Source organism: Halichoeres trimaculatus, unplaced genomic scaffold (genome assembly GCF_033239565.1).
Source record: "Halichoeres trimaculatus isolate MK-OKI-2021-1 unplaced genomic scaffold, fHalTri1.1 fHalTri1_scaffold_4, whole genome shotgun sequence".
Classification (NCBI taxonomy): Eukaryota; Metazoa; Chordata; class Actinopteri; order Labriformes; family Labridae; genus Halichoeres; species Halichoeres trimaculatus.
In genome coordinates, this window is record NW_027437182.1 from 21570022 (window position 1) to 21590477 (window position 20456).

Genomic DNA, 20456 nt, shown 5'->3' on the forward strand with positions numbered 1-20456 from the left:
GCGCGCTGTGATTGGCTGATGTAACCACGCCTACTCTCTGTCCAGAAACGTCCTACGATACAACCGGATACAACCAAAACATCAACATACAGGCAGAGGAGGGGTGCGAGACACTGGGCTACATCCGGTTTAGAAAAGTGAAGCCTATGTGGGAGTGCTCAAAGTACCTAATCATCGAGAAATCTGCTCGAGAATGCAGAAAGACAAGCCACCATATTCACACCAAGTCAAAAAAAAAAAAAAAACCTCCCTGGCTTTTACTGTATTAAAGGCCTGGTTCAAAAAGCGGCTTGGTTTGAAATGCTGATTTCACTATCAGCACACACTGTACAGGGTAGGATTTTTTTCAAAAGTTTTTAGAATCATTTGATTATCCAATCAGAGACACAGTTCAGCTCACGTGACCAATGGGCACCCTGTAGCTGTTTGAAAGGAAACTCAAAGCCGGTGTCGTATCAAATGTGGCTGCGTCCGCGGATTGGCTTCACTTTACGGTATCAGGATCATAGCCCTTAGGAAAGAAAAATAAATTGCAGCATATTGGAAAATATCATGTTATATATTAGGTAATATATTCCCATATATGAGATTTAGTATTTATATTTTCCAATATATTGCAATATATGGAAAGCGGCAATCATTTGTATATATTGCAATATATTGCAATATATTTCATGAATATATTGTATATATGCCCTCAATATATTATTCCATGTATATCATAATATATCAATAATATATTACAGTACATTTCAAAAAAATATATTGGTACATATATTTTTCTTTCGTAAGGGAGGTGACTTCACGGACACTACATCCATGTTTTATACAGTCTATGTGAGGCAAAGACAATGAGGCCTTGTACACATGAAGCCCTATGTTTTCAAAAACAAATACCCCCACCTCATTTGTTTTTAAATATGTGACACTCTTCTGGCAGTAAATCAAAAAAAAACTAAACCATGACCCTTCTTGCATTGCAGTTGTTATCTTTATGTAAAAATCTCAGAAAAAAAAGTTTATGAAAATGTGATATTTGAGTAAACTGTTCCTTATCTTTGATCTAATTCTCCTTGTTTTTCAGGGGACATAGAGCACTTCATCCAGCGGGAGGTGAGAGTCGTGCTGATTGGACAAAGATGGGCTGGTAAGAGCTTGTCTGGAAACACCATCCTGGGAGCAGACAGGTTTGAGTGTGGTCGAACCAGAACCACAGAATCTGAGGGGAGGCATGAGGAGGTGGAGGGCAGGCGTCTCGTCGTTGTCGACGCTCCTGGATGGAACAGCTCACTCTCCCTGAATGAGACCCCACAGGGTGGGAAGCAAAGGTTTAAGCTCAATGTGTACAAATGTCCGCCCGGCCCACACGTCTTCCTCTTGGTGATTCCTATAGACTCAGCCTTCTGTGCCGAGCAGAGGAGGATCCTGGAGGAGCATATAAAGCTCCTGGGAGAGCGGGCGTGGAAGTACGCCATGGTGCTGTTCACCTGTGGAGACTTCCTTGGGAAGAAGACGATAGAGCAGCACATCGAGAGTGAGGGTGATGCCCTCAGGTGGTTGATTGAGAAGTGCAGGAACAGGTACCATGTGTTTGATAACAAGACGAGGAGCGACCCATCTCAGGTGACACAGCTGCTGAAGAAGGTCGATGAGATGGTGTGGTACAACAACGGCAGTTATTACGAGGTAGATGAGCAAACACTGAACATCATTGAAAAGAGGCAACAAGAAGTGGCTGAGAGAGCGGAAATCAGACGGAGGAGGGCCGAGGAACGAAGAGAACAAATGGAAAAACTTGTTCCAGGTGAGACAAATACTTCCTGTTCCTTATATTATACTCACTCAGAGATTATACCAAGCTTGTGTTTGTACTGGAAACATGAGGCTTTGAATAAGTTAGAATAAATGTATAAAAGTTCACCTATAAACAATAATGTGAGAATATTAGAATAGTTAAAAGTAAGTACAAAGAGAATATGAAAAAAGATCTTTGGTGCTCTGTGCGCTCAGTCTATGGTGGTGCTGTCTGCGGGCAGGTAACATGTCAGAGCCAAACAGCTGACAGTTTAATGTCAGCAATATCATTGTCACTTAAAGGTATAATTGGAAGTTTGATTCAGATACGCTTTTTGTTATGCTGGTTAAAGTTATCTATATGTACCGATGGCAAGAAATACATGATGTTTTTAAAGTACAGCGGAAAATATCCACTATCCACAGCAGGAGTAAAACAGGGAAAACACCAACCAGTCGTCATCCAGGGACACCTTTTTTGTAAACCAATCAAATCCCGTCGCCGTTCTGCCCACCTCCTGTGCGTACTTTCACTGGCGTGCACATGATTCAGTGCGCGTGGCCGAGCTGAGAAGGAAGGAGCAGCGCTGCAGAATGGCGGAGAAGCTACCTATATCTCGATTGCCCGTTGCCGCTCCTCCAGCTAAACAGAGCAAGAAAAGAAAGACGGAGGCTTTCTTTTCTTGCTTTGTTTCCCTGCCTTTAACTACTGCCCCTCTCGCTCGACCTCGGGCCTGTCCCCTCTGACCTGATGGGGTACTTGGCTCTGGGCTGTAGTTCAGATCAGAGTCTAATAAACTCACCACAGAGGCTCTGACAGGCAAAAAACAAAAAAAACCAAACTGTGATATTTGGTAAGTCCTAGAGAAAATGTACATAAACTATTTGTATTATAGCTTTACTCCTGATATCATGTCACAGGTAAAAGTGTACGATTCTAGCGTGACAGGCGTGAGTACTGACAAAAGCCACGTTTGTTTATTGTTTTTTAGCTTTACGTTTTAACGTTTTGGTGTTTCCTTACCTTTAAATGAGACATGACTCTACGTATTGCACAACATAGAATGATGTGCTGAGTCCGTCTTTCTGTCATTCACAATCATAGTTGCGAATCAGCGGCGCCCGTGCATGTGAGCGGGGGCGTTGCTTTGAGGGAGCTCCAAGGGGAGGGGAGGAGGGGCTAGGAGGAGTCCTGGTGAGATGCTACATTCGAATTCGTGCTAGTTTTTCAGGACTGCCAACCCTGCCTTTAAGGGTAATATGACCGGGATCCCACCATCTCAAAAATACCCTGTCATGTCTCTGTAAGAGACACCATACTGTATCCCCTGATGTTAGCCTTTCTTAGCTAGTTCTATTAGCTCATCCATCTTATTTAACAGAGATCTCAGGTTTCTCAAAATGAGAAGCGGCATGGGTTACATCTCCTCTCCAGAAGCCCATGTCATTTTGCACCAGCTCTCCTTCCTCATAATTTTCCCAGAGACAGTATAAAATATGGACGTGGTCTCTGCTACATCAACCATCTGTTCTTGAAAAGTTGAAATAAAGCCACTCGATGGACACGACCATTGGATGTGATGCTGGGTTTGAGCTTCCTTTCTTAAAACTATAGGGTGCCTGTCAGTCACGTTACCTGTGTTTCTGATTGGATGCGACAATCCTAAATTAGTGTTTCAGACCCAGAGCCGTTTTTTGAACCAGACTTTAAATAGGCTTTTTAATGCTGTAAAAGTCATTTTTTTACTCGATGTGAATGCGGTTTCTGGTTTTTCTGCAGCCAGCCTCAAGAGGATTCTTGATAAACAGCTACTTTTCCCACTTCCGCACAGGCTTCATTTTTCTAGACCAGATGTTGCCCCTTGAATTTTCTCTTCTCTGCATCCCTGTATGTCTTAAATATTCAAAGTTCTGAAGGACTCTCCTACAGTTTAACCAATAAGCTAGCTGGCTTCAGCACAAGATTCAGATTCAGACAAATTTATTAATCCACTGGGGCAATTTGTGTGGAGCAGCTTGTACAAGACAAATACACAAACAGAAACAAAGACTAGTTAACATAAAAGCAGCAATAAAAGCAACACTTCAATGAAATGGTTAAGTTAGCCATTATACCTAATTTTTTTTTTTTCATTGAAGTGGCACTTAAACTCCCAAGTGATTTCCAAACAGCTTATCGTATCTAATTTCACATCAAAGACAGAATTATGAGACCTTTTTTGGAGCAACACTTGTCTAAAAATGTGAATAAATTGTGTGATTTCATCTTTTCATTGTTCAGTCGATGCTTCAATTTATGCTCATCTACTTCAGTAGTTCAGCAACTTCACTAACATCTGTAAGATCTCTGAATAATCCAGCTTTGTTCTGTCTCACAGAAGAGATGAAAACCATCCCAAAGCTCCAGATGATCCTCTTGGGAAGCAAAGGTGTTGGAAAAACCTCAGTGGGGAACGCCATTTTGGGAATCAAAGCGCAGGAAGATGGAAAGAGAACGGCACACTCAGCAGCCCGGCAGGGTTTCGTGGGTAAAACTGAAATAACTCTGGTTGACACGCCAGGTTGGTGGAAAGGCTTCAGGATGTGTGACACTCCTGTGGCGATCAGGGAGGAACTGATGCGCAGCATGTTTCTGTGCCCCCCTGGGCCTCACGTCTTCCTGCTGATGATAGATGCTGATGCCTCCTTTACCAGCAAACACTTAGAAGCAGTGAAGACACACATGGAGCTTTTTGGAGAGAGCGTGTGGAGACACACCATTATTGTTTTCACCAGAGGAGACTGGTTGGGAGCACACAGCGTTGAGGAGTACATTGAAGGTGAAGGGGAGGCCTTGCAGGCTCTGGTTGAAGAATGTGGAAACAGATATCACGTCATTGACAACAAGAATCCAGATGACGGCACTCAAGTCAACGGGCTGCTGGAGAAAATCACCTGGATGGTGGCTGCAAACAACTGGGGCTGCTTTGTACCCAATGAGAAGATTCGCTCATCCATTGAAGAGAAAAAACAAAGAGTGGAAGAGGGAGCAAGACAGAGGCAGAGCTGGGTTCAGGCCAGAAGAAACCTCCTCACAGGTATGATACAGCCACTCAGTGTCAGAGTCACAAGTGTGGGTTTGTCGGATTGTTTCACATGGAAACACCAGAGGTTAATACAAAAAAAACATCAAAACACCACAAAAAAAATCTATTTGTGCAAGCATTCAGCATATTAGGGCCAAAACATCTTTTCTGAGGATGGCCAATTCACCACTTTGGTTTTACACTGAGACATTTGACCAAAAAGAGATGCATAATTGCCCTGTCCCTCTCCAAGAGACAAAAAAACAACAGACAAACAAACAAAAAAAAAGTGACCTCCATTCTTGACCTCTCATCAGAGGTCTGACTGTGTTTTTCTTAAATGTAAAAATGTAAACATAACTTCACGGTCCTAATAATCACAACATCATAAACCCAAAAGAATAATTCGAAATTTAAAAATAAATATACAACAGCAATATGATAAAGGATATTTAACATCCTGGATTAGAAAAAAAAATTGGAAAAAAATGTCAGATGCTTTTGTTTTTTATCATCTCTGTAGAGAGAGAAGACTTTTCTCTTATGCGTAAATGGCTGTATAGGAAATAAAAAAAATATTGAAAACCATTGAAAAAAGCAACGGGAAGTCTTTCAGACCATGGATTTGTTTCAGCAGCAACTAAACTGGTTGACTGAACAAAACAGAATGACAACTGTCTATTAGCACTGTAAGATAACAGGAGTAGTCATATTTCACTCAAATTTATCCATAAATCGTCATTGACTGCCCTTGTTGTTTGAGTTATGATCTGGGTAGTCTGGGAAAAAAATATTTATCTTCCCGCGGCCTTTTGCTGTTGTACTCCAGTAATAAAAAAAATTGATTCTGTTTTGTTTGTAATTTCCAAAAGTGTTGATGTCATACGCTACAGCATTTAACTAATCTGATGATCAGTGTTATTTAGTTCTGTTTATTGGCTTCATTATACGGAGACAATACACACAAACTAACGTTCTTGTAAATACACCAGTTTAGCCAAGTTGGCTAATTTTCAACTGTTGTCTCTGGAACAGGTGACGTAAACACAGCAATAATTAAAATGCATTATAAAACAGTACAATACCCACTTACAAAATACATTATAACACATGCAATAAAATGCAAATACATAACAGTTTCAGAGAAAATGGTCACACAGTTGATCATCTCTTAGCAATAATTTTATATTTCTTTTAACTCATTTGCTGCGAGCCATTTGTGAGCATTTTGACCAATCATTTAAGACACAACGAATATTGTGCTTTATGACTATGACAACACTGAAACTTACAAAAGAAAGAGTAGACTCTCTTCTTTCACCTGGAAAAAAGTTTGTTTCTACTTTTTTCTATTTTTCAGTACTGGGGGAAAAAAAGTTAGTTTCTACTTTTTTTCTATTTTTTCAGTACTGGGCAGTAGAACATTGGCTGGTTTCACCAAAAACACTTGTTTTTTGACAGTTTTGCTAGTCTCAACCAAAAGTGATATTTGATATTCCTTGGTAACTATTAAAAAACTATTTGAAGATCACCCGTGCACTAGTTTACAAGCCTGATAGTGGTGGACAAGCTCCACCAGACCATACTCCAGACCGTCCCCAGACCGCCCTGTTGAAAAACATAGCTGACCTCTATAGACGTCAATGGGAGCCAATGAGTTTAAAAGAAAGAAAGGTCATCATACTCCCTGAGCTGTGTTAGAAGTGTTTTTTGAGTGTGAGGAGCTCTCCAAAAAGGCTGCCTGAGCAAAACCTGTCCTTCAGTTTGGAACTACACAGCCCCTTCTATTTTCTGTTTTTGTTTAATATCATAGTTGATTAGGTGTTAGATAAGACTGGTGTATGATGTGATTTTTATTTTTGCTTTTTGTTCTCAGGTTCCAATAACAAATTACCGGACCTGAGGATATTGATGCTGGGTCAAAAGACTGTTGGGAAGACTGCAACAGGAACCAACCTCCTACAAAAAGAAGTGTTCCCCACCAGTCAGAATAAGGAGTGCCAGGTGGAGAAGGCAGAGGTTGCTGATCGACTGATCACAGTGATTGACACCCCGGGCTGGTGGGTGAAGCCTTCCATTGGTACCGAAGAGATAGACAAAGAAATAACCCGAAGTGTGTCACTGAGTCCTTCAGGGGTTCATGCAGTACTACTTGTTGTCCCCTTGGACGTGACCTTCAGAGAGCCTCAGCAGGCTGCCCTGGAGGAGCACATGAGTCTCTTCGATCCCAGTGTCTGGAAGCATGCCATTGTGCTGTTCACATATGGAGACAATCTAGCCGACAAATCAGTGGAGGAGCATATTGAGAGGGAACACAGCGCCCTCCGATGGTTAGTGGACAAGTGTGAGAACAGGTATCATGTGATGAACAATACCAAGAAAAATGACACCGCTCAGGTCATCGAGCTGTTCGAGAAGACTGAGGAGATGGTGGCAGGAAACAGTGGGCAGTTGTTCTGTCCTGATGAGAACGACATCCAGGAGAGACTGGTCGAGAGGCACCAAAGGAGGCTGCTCAAATGGATGCTGGAGCAGGCCTTAGAGAAAGACTACAGGAGGAGGGACATCGAGCGACTGGAGGAATTCAAAAAAACACTCCTCGAGCTACAATCTGAGATCAGAGGAATTGCGTCAAGCAGTTCTCAGAGATCATCACGTAAGTATTGTGTGATGAAAAGGCTGATATCTTTAGAAGAAAATATCAACGTGTCTTGAAGAGCTGCTTCATGTAGTTTTGAGCTCTAACCTCTGAGGCCTTTCTTCATAAAGCATGTGACAATAAGGGAGGCTTGGATTTCAGAAGGACTACTGAGGCTAGCAACACATTAATCAAATTTAGATCTGAACTGGTTCAAAGTTTGTGGAAGACTGTAAACAAAGATATTGACTGACTTATTTTTAACAAGTCAATGTTTGGATCACAGGAGCTCACGTGATCAAACATGACTTCAGAATATAACAAACACAGAGAAGCATCTGGGTGTATAAGCTGCTCTCTTGGGAAGATTTTTGTTTACATCTGCTGACATGCTCATGTGCTGTAACATCTAGTTTATGACACCTCCCGGTCTGCTCCTCTTATTGGGTACTGCAAGTATTGTTCCAGAGGCAGTCTGAACTGGAATCACAAATATTAAACAACATGAGCATTTATGATTCCAGATCAGGGAGGCTCTTATGCAGGAGCAGTAAAACAGCTGTATTGATCCTACACACTCGTAGACTGAACTCCAGCGTCCTGTTTTCATCAAGGAACCATTGGCCATCTATCAGGTTTGTGCATCCCTCATAAAAATTCTGTTATTTTAACTTTTTTTTTTATCCATCACTAGTTCTTGACCTGAACCAAATCAAAATCAAGGGCATCGGTCAGAGCAAGAGAGATGAGAAGGAGAAAATCTTGGATGCCAAAATCAGCCAGAAAATCGAGGATTTAAACAAGGAAATCCTGAGATCCAAGGATGTTCTTGGGAGAAGCATGGATTTCTTGATCCCAGACCGTAAGAAAAAATGCAGTAATTTCTTTGACAATAACACATGGCAGGATGAATCAGACTCACTTAATTTTATGTTTCCTTTACAGTTAAGGGAGGGAGGAGCATGGAATACTTAACCCCAGACCGTAAGAAAGAAAATGAAGTAATTTCTGCTTTGACAGTAACAATTGGCAGGATGGCTCTGACTCACCTTGTTTTTTGTTTCTTCTACAGTTAATGGAGAGAGTCCAGAATCACCTTTCCCTGAGTCTTCGTCAGACAGAAGATCTTCAGACAGCCAAATGGACAAAGTTCTGAGTTGGTTGTCTAAACTTCAGATCAGCACCAATGTGGACAACCAGCTGAGCCTCAACTTTTCCCAGTCATCAGGATACAGATCAGTGCTGCCCACAGACTTCTCAGACTTTCCCAAAGAAGCAGATATAAGAGAATAAGTCAAGATAACGTGATGATTTGAAATGTATTTTCATGGTCTTAAAAAGGGTGGAGGGGGATTAATCCTTATAAGACACAGTTAAGAGCTTTGTGCCTTAAAGGCTCAGTCAGCACCCAGCTGATCCTAAAGGATGAAACTAGGTTGCTGGCCAAAGGTTTGCCAACCATTAGTTTGCCATGACTGGTTTATTGTAGAAGTGTTTCTATGCTAAAAGCCTCTAAGAGTGCTTTGAGGGGTCAAAAGACAAAAAAAAAAAAAAAACAAACAAAAAATTTTCAGTCTTGTTTATTTACCAGGTAGCCTTTTGTGTATATGTTTTAAGTAGGAATTTGTGTTATATATGGTAATATTGGAGTGTAAAGAGACAATTTTGTACCAGACAAACATGGTCATCTCTTGGCCAAAAATTTAAAATAACTAAAAAAATAAAATAAATAATGATAGTTATTATTATCATTATAAAGTCACTAAGATAATCCATTTGCCGACTTTACATTTTTTGACTTTCTGGGGATGTGACAATATTTCTGGAACCAGATTTTACAGTACTCCAAATTTTGGCCTTAAGGTGCCAGAGGATGAACACAACCTAATGTGTATGTTTACACAAATTTATGTGAAAGCTGAAAAATTAGATTAACAGGTAGTTCATTATTTTTTCAAGACAAAAAATATAATTTTTGTACTTTAACACCAGATTGTTGTGAAATTGGTCAGAAAAGAGTGTTTGTGTTGAGTGCTCTTAATAAATGTTTACACTGTTTTTATTACTCTAATAAAAAAAAACATTCTTTGAGTTTTTGGTGATTTTTTTTCACATTTTTCATGATGTGTTTTGTAAATGATTAAATCAATGTTTTCTTATCTTCATGCTTTTCACCATGTTGTAGTTGCCTGTGGATTTTTAAATGAGGCTATTTGAGTTCAGCATTATCAATGAAGCACCTGTTGATTGTACAATTTGAAACTCCGTGTCAGAAACAAGTGGTCGATGTCACAGAGACTACAGTGTCTGGTTTGATGTGAGGAAACTGTTCTACCTTTCTGGTGAGCTCATTTGATGTACAGTTGATAATTTCCACGTGTTTTGAAGAGAAGTAACCTCCCAACCACATTTAAAAATAATCAAATCAAATAAATAAAAAAAACACTGAAGCTTAAGACAAATCTCAATAATCTTGAAAAATTCTAATAAAACTGTACTAAATGAGATTTATTGATATTTTTTATGTTTAAGTGTATTACTGTGGTTGTATTTATTTTTTCAAAGGTCCCATATTATGCAAAAAACATTTTTTAAGTCTCTTCACATAATCTTTGGTTTCATTTGATCTTACAGTCTATGGGTCTCAGAATATAAGGGCTTCATAATGAGCATACAGTTGATGTCCTTAAAAATATCTGACAAGTCATAAGTTTTTAGTTTGAGGTCTGATCAGTTGACTGACTCTGGCCTGTTTCTACATTTTTCATGCATTTTGGGCAAAATCTAAATGATTCGTTGCAAATTTTTGCAAAACTTTCTGCAAAAATGCATACTAAGTGTATTTATAACATTATGATGCATGAGATTAATATTAATTTACTCTTTAAATAAAAACGCAGGGTGCTTTAATTAAAAGGTTTTTTTAATGTGCATGATTTTTACTGTAGATGAAAACTTATACTTAAGGTTAATATACTTCCATCACATCATGTTTTTTATGACTCATAATGATATGGATCACTGTTTCATGTGGACTTTTTACTCCTGTTTCTAATTCCACTTTCTGTCTGGCTCATTTGTCACTACAAGTCCGTCACAGGATCCATTAGATCATCACCAGCTTAGTTTTTACTTTGTATTTTCTCTTTCATGCCATGAGACGGTGAGATTTAGGATCAAATTAAACAAATGAATTTTACTGTGTGTGAAGGTATCAGGCTTTTTGCAACTACAGTTCCTGGCTGGTCTCTAAAGAGGAATCTCCAACTGTGGGGCTTCCTGTGACCAAACAGATCGGATTAGAACAGATGGGACTTAGGTACAATGGGATCTGTCCTGGATCGAGATGTTTAACCTGCTGGACAAACACTTATACCCTGGTACCTGAAGCATCACTCCAACTTCTATAAGAGCTGCCTCTGTTACAAAAGTTAGATATTTTATGTTTAGGACAAACAAACAAGACAAAAAACTTAAGTTGATATCCACCCAAAAAACAACAACACGGTTGTACCTGATCATAAAGATGATTGATAAAGATTCAAAAGAAAGACTTTAAAAGGACCAACGAAGGTGAACTAACTTGAAAATGAAAAAAACAAAACAAACAAACACTGGAATTACAAGAAGGTAGGTTGTTATTTTAAAAAGCTCCTTTAAAGCCATCTTCCAATGCCTTTTTAAAGTGACTTTTCAGGTCTACAAAATAAAATGATCATGCGTCTAAATAAAGGAATTATGATATCAGTGTTTATCTCCATAAAACTTAAAATAACCTGAAGTCTGTCCGATTAGCTCTGCTAATGGACGCACCTTTTCACTTTATAACAATCTTTATGAGCTCGCCATCTTCAGATTTTATGAGCTATAACTCCATATATCAGTTCATTGACAACTGTTTAATGTCTCTGCTGCACTAATAATTATTTTAATGGTTCTGCCTCAGTTGATGAATAACTCCACCTGCATTTGAGGCACTTTGTTTTGGATAATCACTGGGTCCATCTTTCTGCTGGGGTTGTGAGTGATAGGACGCCTCAGTTAAAAAATCACCTGACTTTGAATCAGGATAACACGTGAACTTTAACTCACTTGCAACAAAGTTGTTGCTGTCATTTTTATTTTGCTGCTGCGGGTAAATGAAAACCTGTTCGCCCACTTCTCAGACCGCCACCGGGAATTTACTTCCCCAGCACTTCTTTTTGTTGGCACTGCAGTGATTGCTGCACTGACTGGATGCCGAACGCTGTGTGAATGAATATTGCTGTATAACTTTTTTCTTTTTACCTGACTTACTGTCTGACCTTGGGCTCAATCTACTGTCCCTGACAGAATCTTCTTCAAGTTTCATGTTGGAGTCCATCACTGAGAAAAGTGAAGACCTGAAACATGGAGAGACACCTTGGTGAGTAAAGACTATTGGAGATGAGTGTTATTGTTGTAGACTGGCACTCTAAACACAGCTGGGATAGGCTCCAGCCACCCGCGACCCTGAACAGGATAAGCGGTTCGGAAAATGAATGAATGAATGAATGATGACTCTGTGAATACTCTCACTAAACAGACGTCTGATGGAAGTGCTTATCATGGCGTCTGTCTGTCCAGGACCAATTCTGGACATCTACACAACATTCAAATTAGGTGTGCTATTTGGAAGTTTTACAACAACCTCATTCGGACGTCAAGTGAACGTCTGAGTGAGTGAGTGAGTGAGTGAGTGAGTGAGTGAGTGAGTGAGTGAGTGAGTGAGTGAGTGAGTGAGTGAGGGTTTTTTTTTGGGGCCGGATTTTTCCAGATATTAATATCACGTTTACAGGTCAGGTAGAGTAGTAGCTTCTCTAGTGGACCACAGGATCTGAGAACATAAATGCACTGAGCAGGTCAGCAGGGATACCAAAATACTGAGTATTGTGCCATGGTGGTGTAATTATGACTAAATTAAATAAATATTAAAGTGTTTCCTTAAAAATCATGTAAAAAAAAAAAAAAAAAAAAGGAAAGAAAAAAGAAAAACTCAGGCAGCTGAAGTTGTATTTTGGTCCTTTTCAAAATTATTGCTCTTATTAAATCATCCACACACTTTTTTCAGGAAATCATTGAATATTATAACATCTAAATAATAACATCTAAATTGGTACTTGCTTTTTGAATACTTATTTTCTGCATTGAAAAAATGCATATTTACCAAAGACTTTACTAAAATAAGTTGCCAAAACTTTTCAGCTTATCAAATGTGATACAAACAATATATCACAGACAAAATGATACCATTTTTTGTGGATTTTGTTTAAGGGGTTAATAAGCATCTTTGTTCCAAAAACTTTTCTGGCAATTTTTTGTTGGTCAGGCTTTGCACAGTTAAGAAGATTGTGAACTCTGAAAAAATAACCCAGTCAGACCAGACTGCCAGGGGACAGCTATTTAATCTAAGCAGGAAAGGTAAACAATCACAGAGAGTAAACTCCACCTCATTCTCACAAAATATGGCAGCAAGTTTATCAAATATCTTTTCTTTAAACTTTTGGTATCATGTCTCATGATGCTGTGCATTTATTTAAAGCACTTGTGTGAAGATTTTTACTGGTATTGAAGAAAATTGAAGTTGATACCAATGACCTTAGAAAGAAAACAAGACCAACAACATTGTTTTTCATTCCAAAGTGCAGTTTATCATTCCTGGAACTTCAGTGAGAAGGTACACTGCCAAGACTGAAATCAAAACAATTTTTTTTGTCTTGTAAAATTATCTCATTAGACTTACTTTAAGCTTTATTAACCACCAAATGCAAACAAAAATGATGCCACACTGTGCCTGTCTGTAGAGGGGCTTTGTTGGAAAAAGCATAGTCACCCTTTGATTAGAGCCTTGCTTTGGATGAACAGTAAAAATGGTAAACCACCCTGAATAAAACCAGTTTATGATCACAGACTGAAAATAATATTTCCATCTATAACCACTATGTAGCTCTTACTGATGTGTTTCTTTTAATAGTTTACCTCCTACCTGAAAAATAAAATAAAATGTTAAGAAGCTTTTTTCAGTTACTGCAACCTTACTGCAACACTCACACGCACACGCACACACACACACACACACACACACACACACACACACGCACACACACACACACACACACACACACACACACACACACACACACACACACACACACACACACACACACACACAAGCAGTTTTGGATTAAAAAATAGAAATGTGTTATGCTTGTTTTGAAGCCAAAGAGATAAAGCCTTCAAGGGGTTGGTCTTTGCCTTGGAGTTCAAAATTTGGATATTGGACGTCCTCGCTGTGAGTATTGAGGTGTAGTCTACACACACAGACATTGTTAGATTAAGGGGCTAAAAACAACCCTTGATCTAGCCATACAGCTTCAGGACTGGCTTCTGAATAACAAAGGGATAGAGGGAATGATTGAAGAGTCCTCCAGACTTTGTCTGACTTTGTTTGCAAAATAAATGCCATCACCTCTCAATGCATTACATCACCCCAGCCCCACCACCACCACCCATTCATCTGTTTCCGGTTAGTTTCAGCTACACTGTAAGCAGAAGGTTTCACAAAGGCTTCACTGCGTCTTTCATTAGCAGTATGAAATTACAGAAGGAATCTGCATGCAGATATCAGCATTGAATAAACCTTTGAGAGACAGTATTTCATTAAATTGTGCTCCTTCTGCTTTTGCTCTCTATATAAGACTGTTTTTTCCTACAGATACCAAGGCCTGCTTGTATGTGCCATGTGACACTACTAGTGTGACAAATAAACACAAAACAGAAACCATGACCTGGCATAAAATGAAATTGCAAGCTGTGTGTAAAATCTGGCAAACAACACAATTTGAGTAAACTGTTCCTCGTCTTTGATCTAATTCTCCTTGTCTTTCAGGGGACATAGAGCACTTCATCCAGCGGGAGGTGAGAGTCGTGCTAATTGGACAAAGATGGGCTGGTAAGAGCTTATCTGGAAACACCATCCTGGGAGCAGACAGGTTTGAGTGTGGTCGAACCAGAACCACAGAACCTGAGGGGAGGCATGAGGAGGTGGAGGGCAGGCGTCTCGTCGTTGTCGACGCTCCTGGATGGAACAGCTCACTCTCCCTGAACGAGACCCCACAGGGTGAAAAGCAAAGGTTTAAACTCAATGTGTACAAATGTCCGCCCGGCCCACACGTCTTCCTCTTGGTGATTCCTATAGACTCAGCCTTCTGTGCGGAGCAGAGGAGGATCCTGGAGGAGCATATGAAACTCCTGGGAGAGCGGGCATGGAAGTACGCCATGGTGCTGTTCACCTGTGGAGACTTCCTTGGGAAGAAGACGATAGAGCAGCACATCGAGAGTGAGGGTGATGCCCTCAGGTGGTTAATTGACAAGTGCAGGAACAGGTACCATGTGTTTGATAACAAGACAAGGAGCGACCCATCTCAGGTGACACAGCTGCTGAAGAAGGTCGATGAGATGGTGTGGTACAACAACGGCAGTTATTACGAGGTAGATGAGCAAACACTGAACATCATTGAAAAGAGGCAACAAGAAGTGGCTGAGAGAGCGGAAATCAGACGGAGGAGGGCCGAGGAACGAAGAGAACAAATGGAAAAACTTGTTCCAGGTGGGACTAATACTTCCTGTTCTTTACAATCCCGCAAAATTTAAAGAAGCTCTGTTTGTGACATAGGGGTGCACTGTGCTGCAACAGTTTTTGTACTGCCACACAGCAAGGTCACCAGTTTGAATCACGATTCAGACAAGATGACCCTTTTTCCTCACTGAGGCTCTGTTTACACGACAGTGTTTCATCAAAAAAAGCTGAAACGCTGTGAAAACGCAATGAAAAAAAAATCTGCGTTTGCAAGGAAACGCTGATGGACTGAAACGCTGTAGTAAACATGCCAGGCCTGTAGTTGGTGCTATAACTGTCTTGTCCAGAAGCCACTTTTGGGAGATCTCCACTGAAGTAGAGTTGAGCCGATCATCTGGTGTATTGGTAATAACTAAGTGCAGAAGTGGAGCAACAGCTGCACATTTTGTAAAAAGACAGTCAGTAGATTCATCAGATTCAGCGTGCACATGCACAACACAGTAGTCCGCGACATAACAACGGTACTGTTGTATGTGCTCGCACGGAGCGTGACATCAGCGTTTCCACTGAAAACGCCGGCTTACTGTTTTCACGGCAACAGTGTCGGCAGCGTTTCTGAAAAATTCCACTCTGGAGGCCATATTGGCCCTTGTCTTGTATTGTCTTAATTTAGTCATCAGAGAGTCATGTTTAGCTCATCACCATCTTGTCAGGGGTGTCAGCAAAATAATTTTGTCATCGTCATCATTGACGAGAACAACTCATGACACATCAGTAGTTGACAAACTTCACTAGCATGAATAAATGTCTGTAAGATCTTGAATAATCCAGCTTTGTTCTGTCTCACAGAAGAGATGAAAACCATCCCAAAGCTCCAGATGATCCTCTTGGGAAGCAAAGGTGTTGGAAAAACCTCAGTGGGGAACGCCATTTTGGGAATCAAAGCGCAGGAAGATGGAAAGAGAACGGCACACTCAGCAGCCCGGCAGGGTTTCGTGGGTAAAACTGAAATAACTCTGGTTGACACGCCAGGTTGGTGGAAAGGCTTCCGGATGTGTGACACTCCTGTGGTGATCAGGGAGGAACTGATGCGCAGCATGTTTCTGTGTCCCCCTGGGCCTCACGTCTTCCTGCTGATGATAGATGCTGATGCCTCCTTTACCAGCAAACACTTAGAAGCAGTGAAGACACACATGGAGCTTTTTGGAGAGAGCGTGTGGAGACATACCATTATTGTTTTCACCAGAGGAGACTGGTTGGGAGCACACAGCGTTGAGGAGTACATTGAAGGCGAAGGGGAGGCCTTGCAGGCTCTGGTTGAAGAATGTGGAAACAGATATCACGTCATTGACAACAAGAATCCAGATGACTGCACTCAAATCAACGGGCTGCTGGAGAAAATCACCTGGATGGTGGCTGCAAACAACTGGGGCTGCTTTGTACCCAATGAGAAGATTCACTCATCCATTGAAGAGAAAAAACAAAGAGTGGAAGAAGGAGCAAGACAGAGGCAGAGCTGGGTTCAGGCCAGAAGAAACCTCCTCACAGGTATGATGCAGCCGCTCAGCGTCAGAGCCACAAGTCTGGATGTGTCGGATAATTTACCAGGGGTAAATAAAAAAGAAATATTAAACAACAATACAACGCTAAAAAAAGTTCTTACTGCCAGCGTTCGTCACTTTGGGCCAATAATGTCTCTCTGTACGCTGTTCTATTCCCCTCTTCGGTTTAGACAATAGAAAAAAAGGATTAAATAAATTAGATGCATTTATGCCTCCTGTTCTTCTCTAAGATATAAAATGAAACATGTGAATACAGCACAAGTATCAGGCACTCTACTTAGCCAAGAATTATTGATATTAAGCATCTCAAAACTGCCTGACTGTTTTGAATAGAATAGAACTTTATTTGTCATTGTAACAAGTGCAATAAAATTGCAAAAAAATTAAAATCAGCAGTAACGCTCTGTGTGACCTCCTGTCCTATCCGGGGCAGTTCGTGTCTGTCATATTTGGTTTTAAGATTGTCCATTAGTCTGTTTTCAACGCACAGGCTGGGAGACCAGTTGCAGCTGTTGTGAGCGCCGCCATGGTAACCCTTGGGCTCTAATCAGGAAATCCATGGTGCCGTCTTCTATACAGCACATCACCATAAGAGAGGCGTTAATTTTAGATGGACTTAAAAGGCCAGCCACACACCATATAACTTTTGGACCTTGACAGACATTTTGATCATGGGAGACCACACAGACATGTCTAACTGATTGTCAACATCAGAATCCCTGGATCACTCACTAAGCAGTTCCATAACACCACTGCACCACACATTTAACATTTGGCAGATGAGCCAGCTGCCTGCAGTGTAAACACATCAGGGTTACTGCCCAGGTGCAACAACAACAGCAACAGCAGTGCAAATTACAAGTTTAAAGTTTGCAATTCCGTGTAAAAAAAAAACAAACAAACAAACAAACAAAAAACAAAAACAGTCCATAACATGTCTTGGAGTGAACTTCAGATAGGGCACAGTTAAAAAAAAATTGGAGAGGAAAACCTGACAAGTTAAATACAAAACCAGCTTTATGGGTTAGACAAGGCTGGTGTTTGATGTGATTTTTATTTTTGCTTTTTGTTCTCAGGTTCCAAAAACAAATTACCTGACCTAAGGATATTGATGCTGGGTCAAAAGACTGTTGGGAAGACCGAAACAGGAACCAACCTCCTACAAAAAGAAGTGTTCCCCACTGGTCAGACCAAGGAGAGCCAGGTGGAGAAGGCAGAGGTTGCTGATCGACTGATCACAGTGATTGACACCCCGGGCTGGTTGGTGAAGCCTTCCACTGGCACTGAGGAGGTAGACAAAGAAATAACCCGAAGTGTGTTGCTGAGTCCTTCAGGAGTTCATGCAGCACTACTGGTTGTCCCCTTGGACGTGACCTTCAGAGAGCCTCAGCAGGCTGCCCTGGAGGAGCACATGAGTCTCTTCGATCCCAGTGTCTGGAAGCATGCCATTGTGCTGTTCACATATGGAGACCATCTAGCTGACAAATCAGTAGAGGAGCACATTGAGAGGGAACACAGCGCCCTCCGATGGTTAGTGGACAAGTGTGAGAACAGGTTTCATGTGATGAACAATACTAAGAAAAATGACACCGCTCAGGTCATCGAGCTGTTTGAGAAGATTGAGGAGATGGTGGCAGGAAACAGTGGGCAGTTGTTCTGTCCTGATGAGAACGACATCCAGGAGAGACTGGTCCAGAGGCACCACAGGAGACACATCAAACAACAGCTGGAGCAGGCTTTACAGAAAGACTACAGGAGGAGAGAGCATGAGCTACTGGTGGGCTTCAAGCAAACACTCCTAGAGCTGCAATCTAAGATCAGAGGAAGTGCCTCAAACAATGCACCAAGCTCATCACGTAAGTATTATGTAATTGCAAGGCTGATATCTTTAGAAACAAATATCAATGGGTCCTTTTGGAAAACTTTGACGTACTGCCAATACTAATTAACTTTCAACACCAGTGCCGGATTAGTCTAACAGGTGAGGTGGTACTGACTTGGATTTTTCAATCCAAGCACCAAAGAGGACCTTGTGGGGTCTAAAATTCAAAGATAACTTAAGGAACTCAAGCATTCCGCTCAGCAAAGAAATATGGGTGTCGAGCATCTTAAAAGATTAAACAAGGATACCTCTGTCTTCTTTAAGTAACATCAATATGAGAGGATTGTATTTCAGATGGACTAGTGATGCTTGTAACACACTACACAAATTTGATCTTAGATCCAAACTGATTTTAAAATTGTGAAAGTCACTCATAGAAGGACAGACTGATTCTAAAAGACCGCTAAACAACAGACTCAACACCTGGGGCAATGGTCCTGTCCTGTAGACATTAGATCTCACTGAATCTCACGTGATTATATGTGACTCACGGAAGACCATCGATGTCTTCAGCTGGCCATGCTGGTGTGTATTCTGTCATGCAGCAACAAAATTGAGGAAAATAATCTGGGATAAATAATGCCACAAGATCCTCTTCCTTTTCAGTTTACCTCTCTGCTCTGGATACAGTTTAATTTACATTTGCTGCCATGCTCATGGGCTGTAACATCCAGTTGATGACACTTGCGAATCTGCACCTGCCATTGGTTGTTGCAGTATTGTAGTAGAGGCAGTCTGACAGGAAATGTTGAGTTTAAAACATTTTTAGTATTTATAATTCCAGATCAGGGAGGCTCTAGTGCCTTCAAGAGCAGTAAAATAACTGTATTGGTTCTACACGCTCGTGGATTATTTTGATACTGTAAACCACCAGCTGCAACAAGACTTGAATCAAGTAACTTCCTTTGATCAAAGTGGGAGGCAAAAAGGCCCCTGAATCTGGCTTTAAACTGACTACACTTTGGATTTACCTCTCTTACAGTGTCATCCCATCACAATAATGTTCCAAAATTTTAAAATAGTTTCATCCATACAAAAAAGACCCCAAAATAACTGTACTTTTTCTTGAGGTGCCCTGTTATAAGCAGGAAGCCACTGTTGCTGGTTAAATGTTCTTTGTTTCAATCTTATTTTGTTTGTTGATCCATCACCAGTTCTTGACCTGAACCAACTCAAAATCAAGGGTGTTGGTCTGAGCAAAAGAGAGAAAGACTTGGATGCGAAAATTAGCCAGGAAATTGAAAATCTTGACAAGAAAATCCTGAGATCCACAGATGTCCTCGGGAGAAGCATGGAACTCTTTTTACCAGACTGTAAGACAAAAAAATTGAGTAATTTCTACTTTGACAGTAACAATTGGCAGAATGAATCATACTCACTTTCCTCTGTGTTTCTTCTACAGTTAATGGAGAGAGTCCAGAATCACCTTTCCCTGGGTCTTCGTCAGACAGAAGATCTTCAGACAGCCAAATGGACAAAGTTCTGAGTTGGTTGTCCAAACTTCAGATCAGCACCAATGTGAACAACCAGCTGAGCCTCAACTATTCCCAGTCATCAGGATACAGATCAGTGCTTCCCACAGACTTCTTAGACTTTCCTGAAGAAGCAGATATAAGAGAATAAGTCAAGATAACGTGATGATTTGAAATGTATTTTCATGGTCTTAAAAAGGGTGGAGGGGGATTAATATTTGTAAGATACAGTTAAGAGCTTTGTGACTCAGTCAGCACCCAGCTGGGATTAAGGATGAAACTAGATTGCTGGCCAAAGGTTCAATACGTAACCTGATTGCTATGGTGCTTGATGCGTTAGATACAGATGGCTTAGGCTGACAAAGTGGGTTTTTTTGTTTTTAGTTATTGGTTTCTTTAGCCTTGTTTACATGCACTGACCCTCCACCAGTCAAAAGCTGTTACCA

At 40.7% G+C, this 20456-nt stretch overlaps 2 protein-coding genes across 2 annotated transcripts; both read left to right on the forward strand.

The window, feature by feature from the left end:
- Nucleotides 1-851: 851 nt before the first annotated feature.
- On the forward strand, nt 852-9232 carry LOC141788819 (GTPase IMAP family member 8-like). Its single transcript, XM_074667902.1, has 7 exons — nt 852-861; nt 1085-1804; nt 4173-4871; nt 6736-7515; nt 8192-8359; nt 8443-8481; nt 8570-9232. The coding sequence occupies exons 1-7, from the start codon at nt 852-854 to the stop codon at nt 8788-8790; spliced, it is 2637 nt and encodes an 878-aa protein (XP_074524003.1). The 3' UTR covers nt 8791-9232.
- A 2851-nt stretch (nt 9233-12083) lies between these two features.
- On the forward strand, nt 12084-20161 carry LOC141788821 (GTPase IMAP family member 8-like). Its single transcript, XM_074667908.1, has 6 exons — nt 12084-12138; nt 14405-15124; nt 15944-16642; nt 17733-18512; nt 19693-19851; nt 19941-20161. The coding sequence occupies exons 1-6, from the start codon at nt 12084-12086 to the stop codon at nt 20159-20161; spliced, it is 2634 nt and encodes an 877-aa protein (XP_074524009.1).
- The last annotated feature ends 295 nt before the right edge of the window (nt 20162-20456 follow it).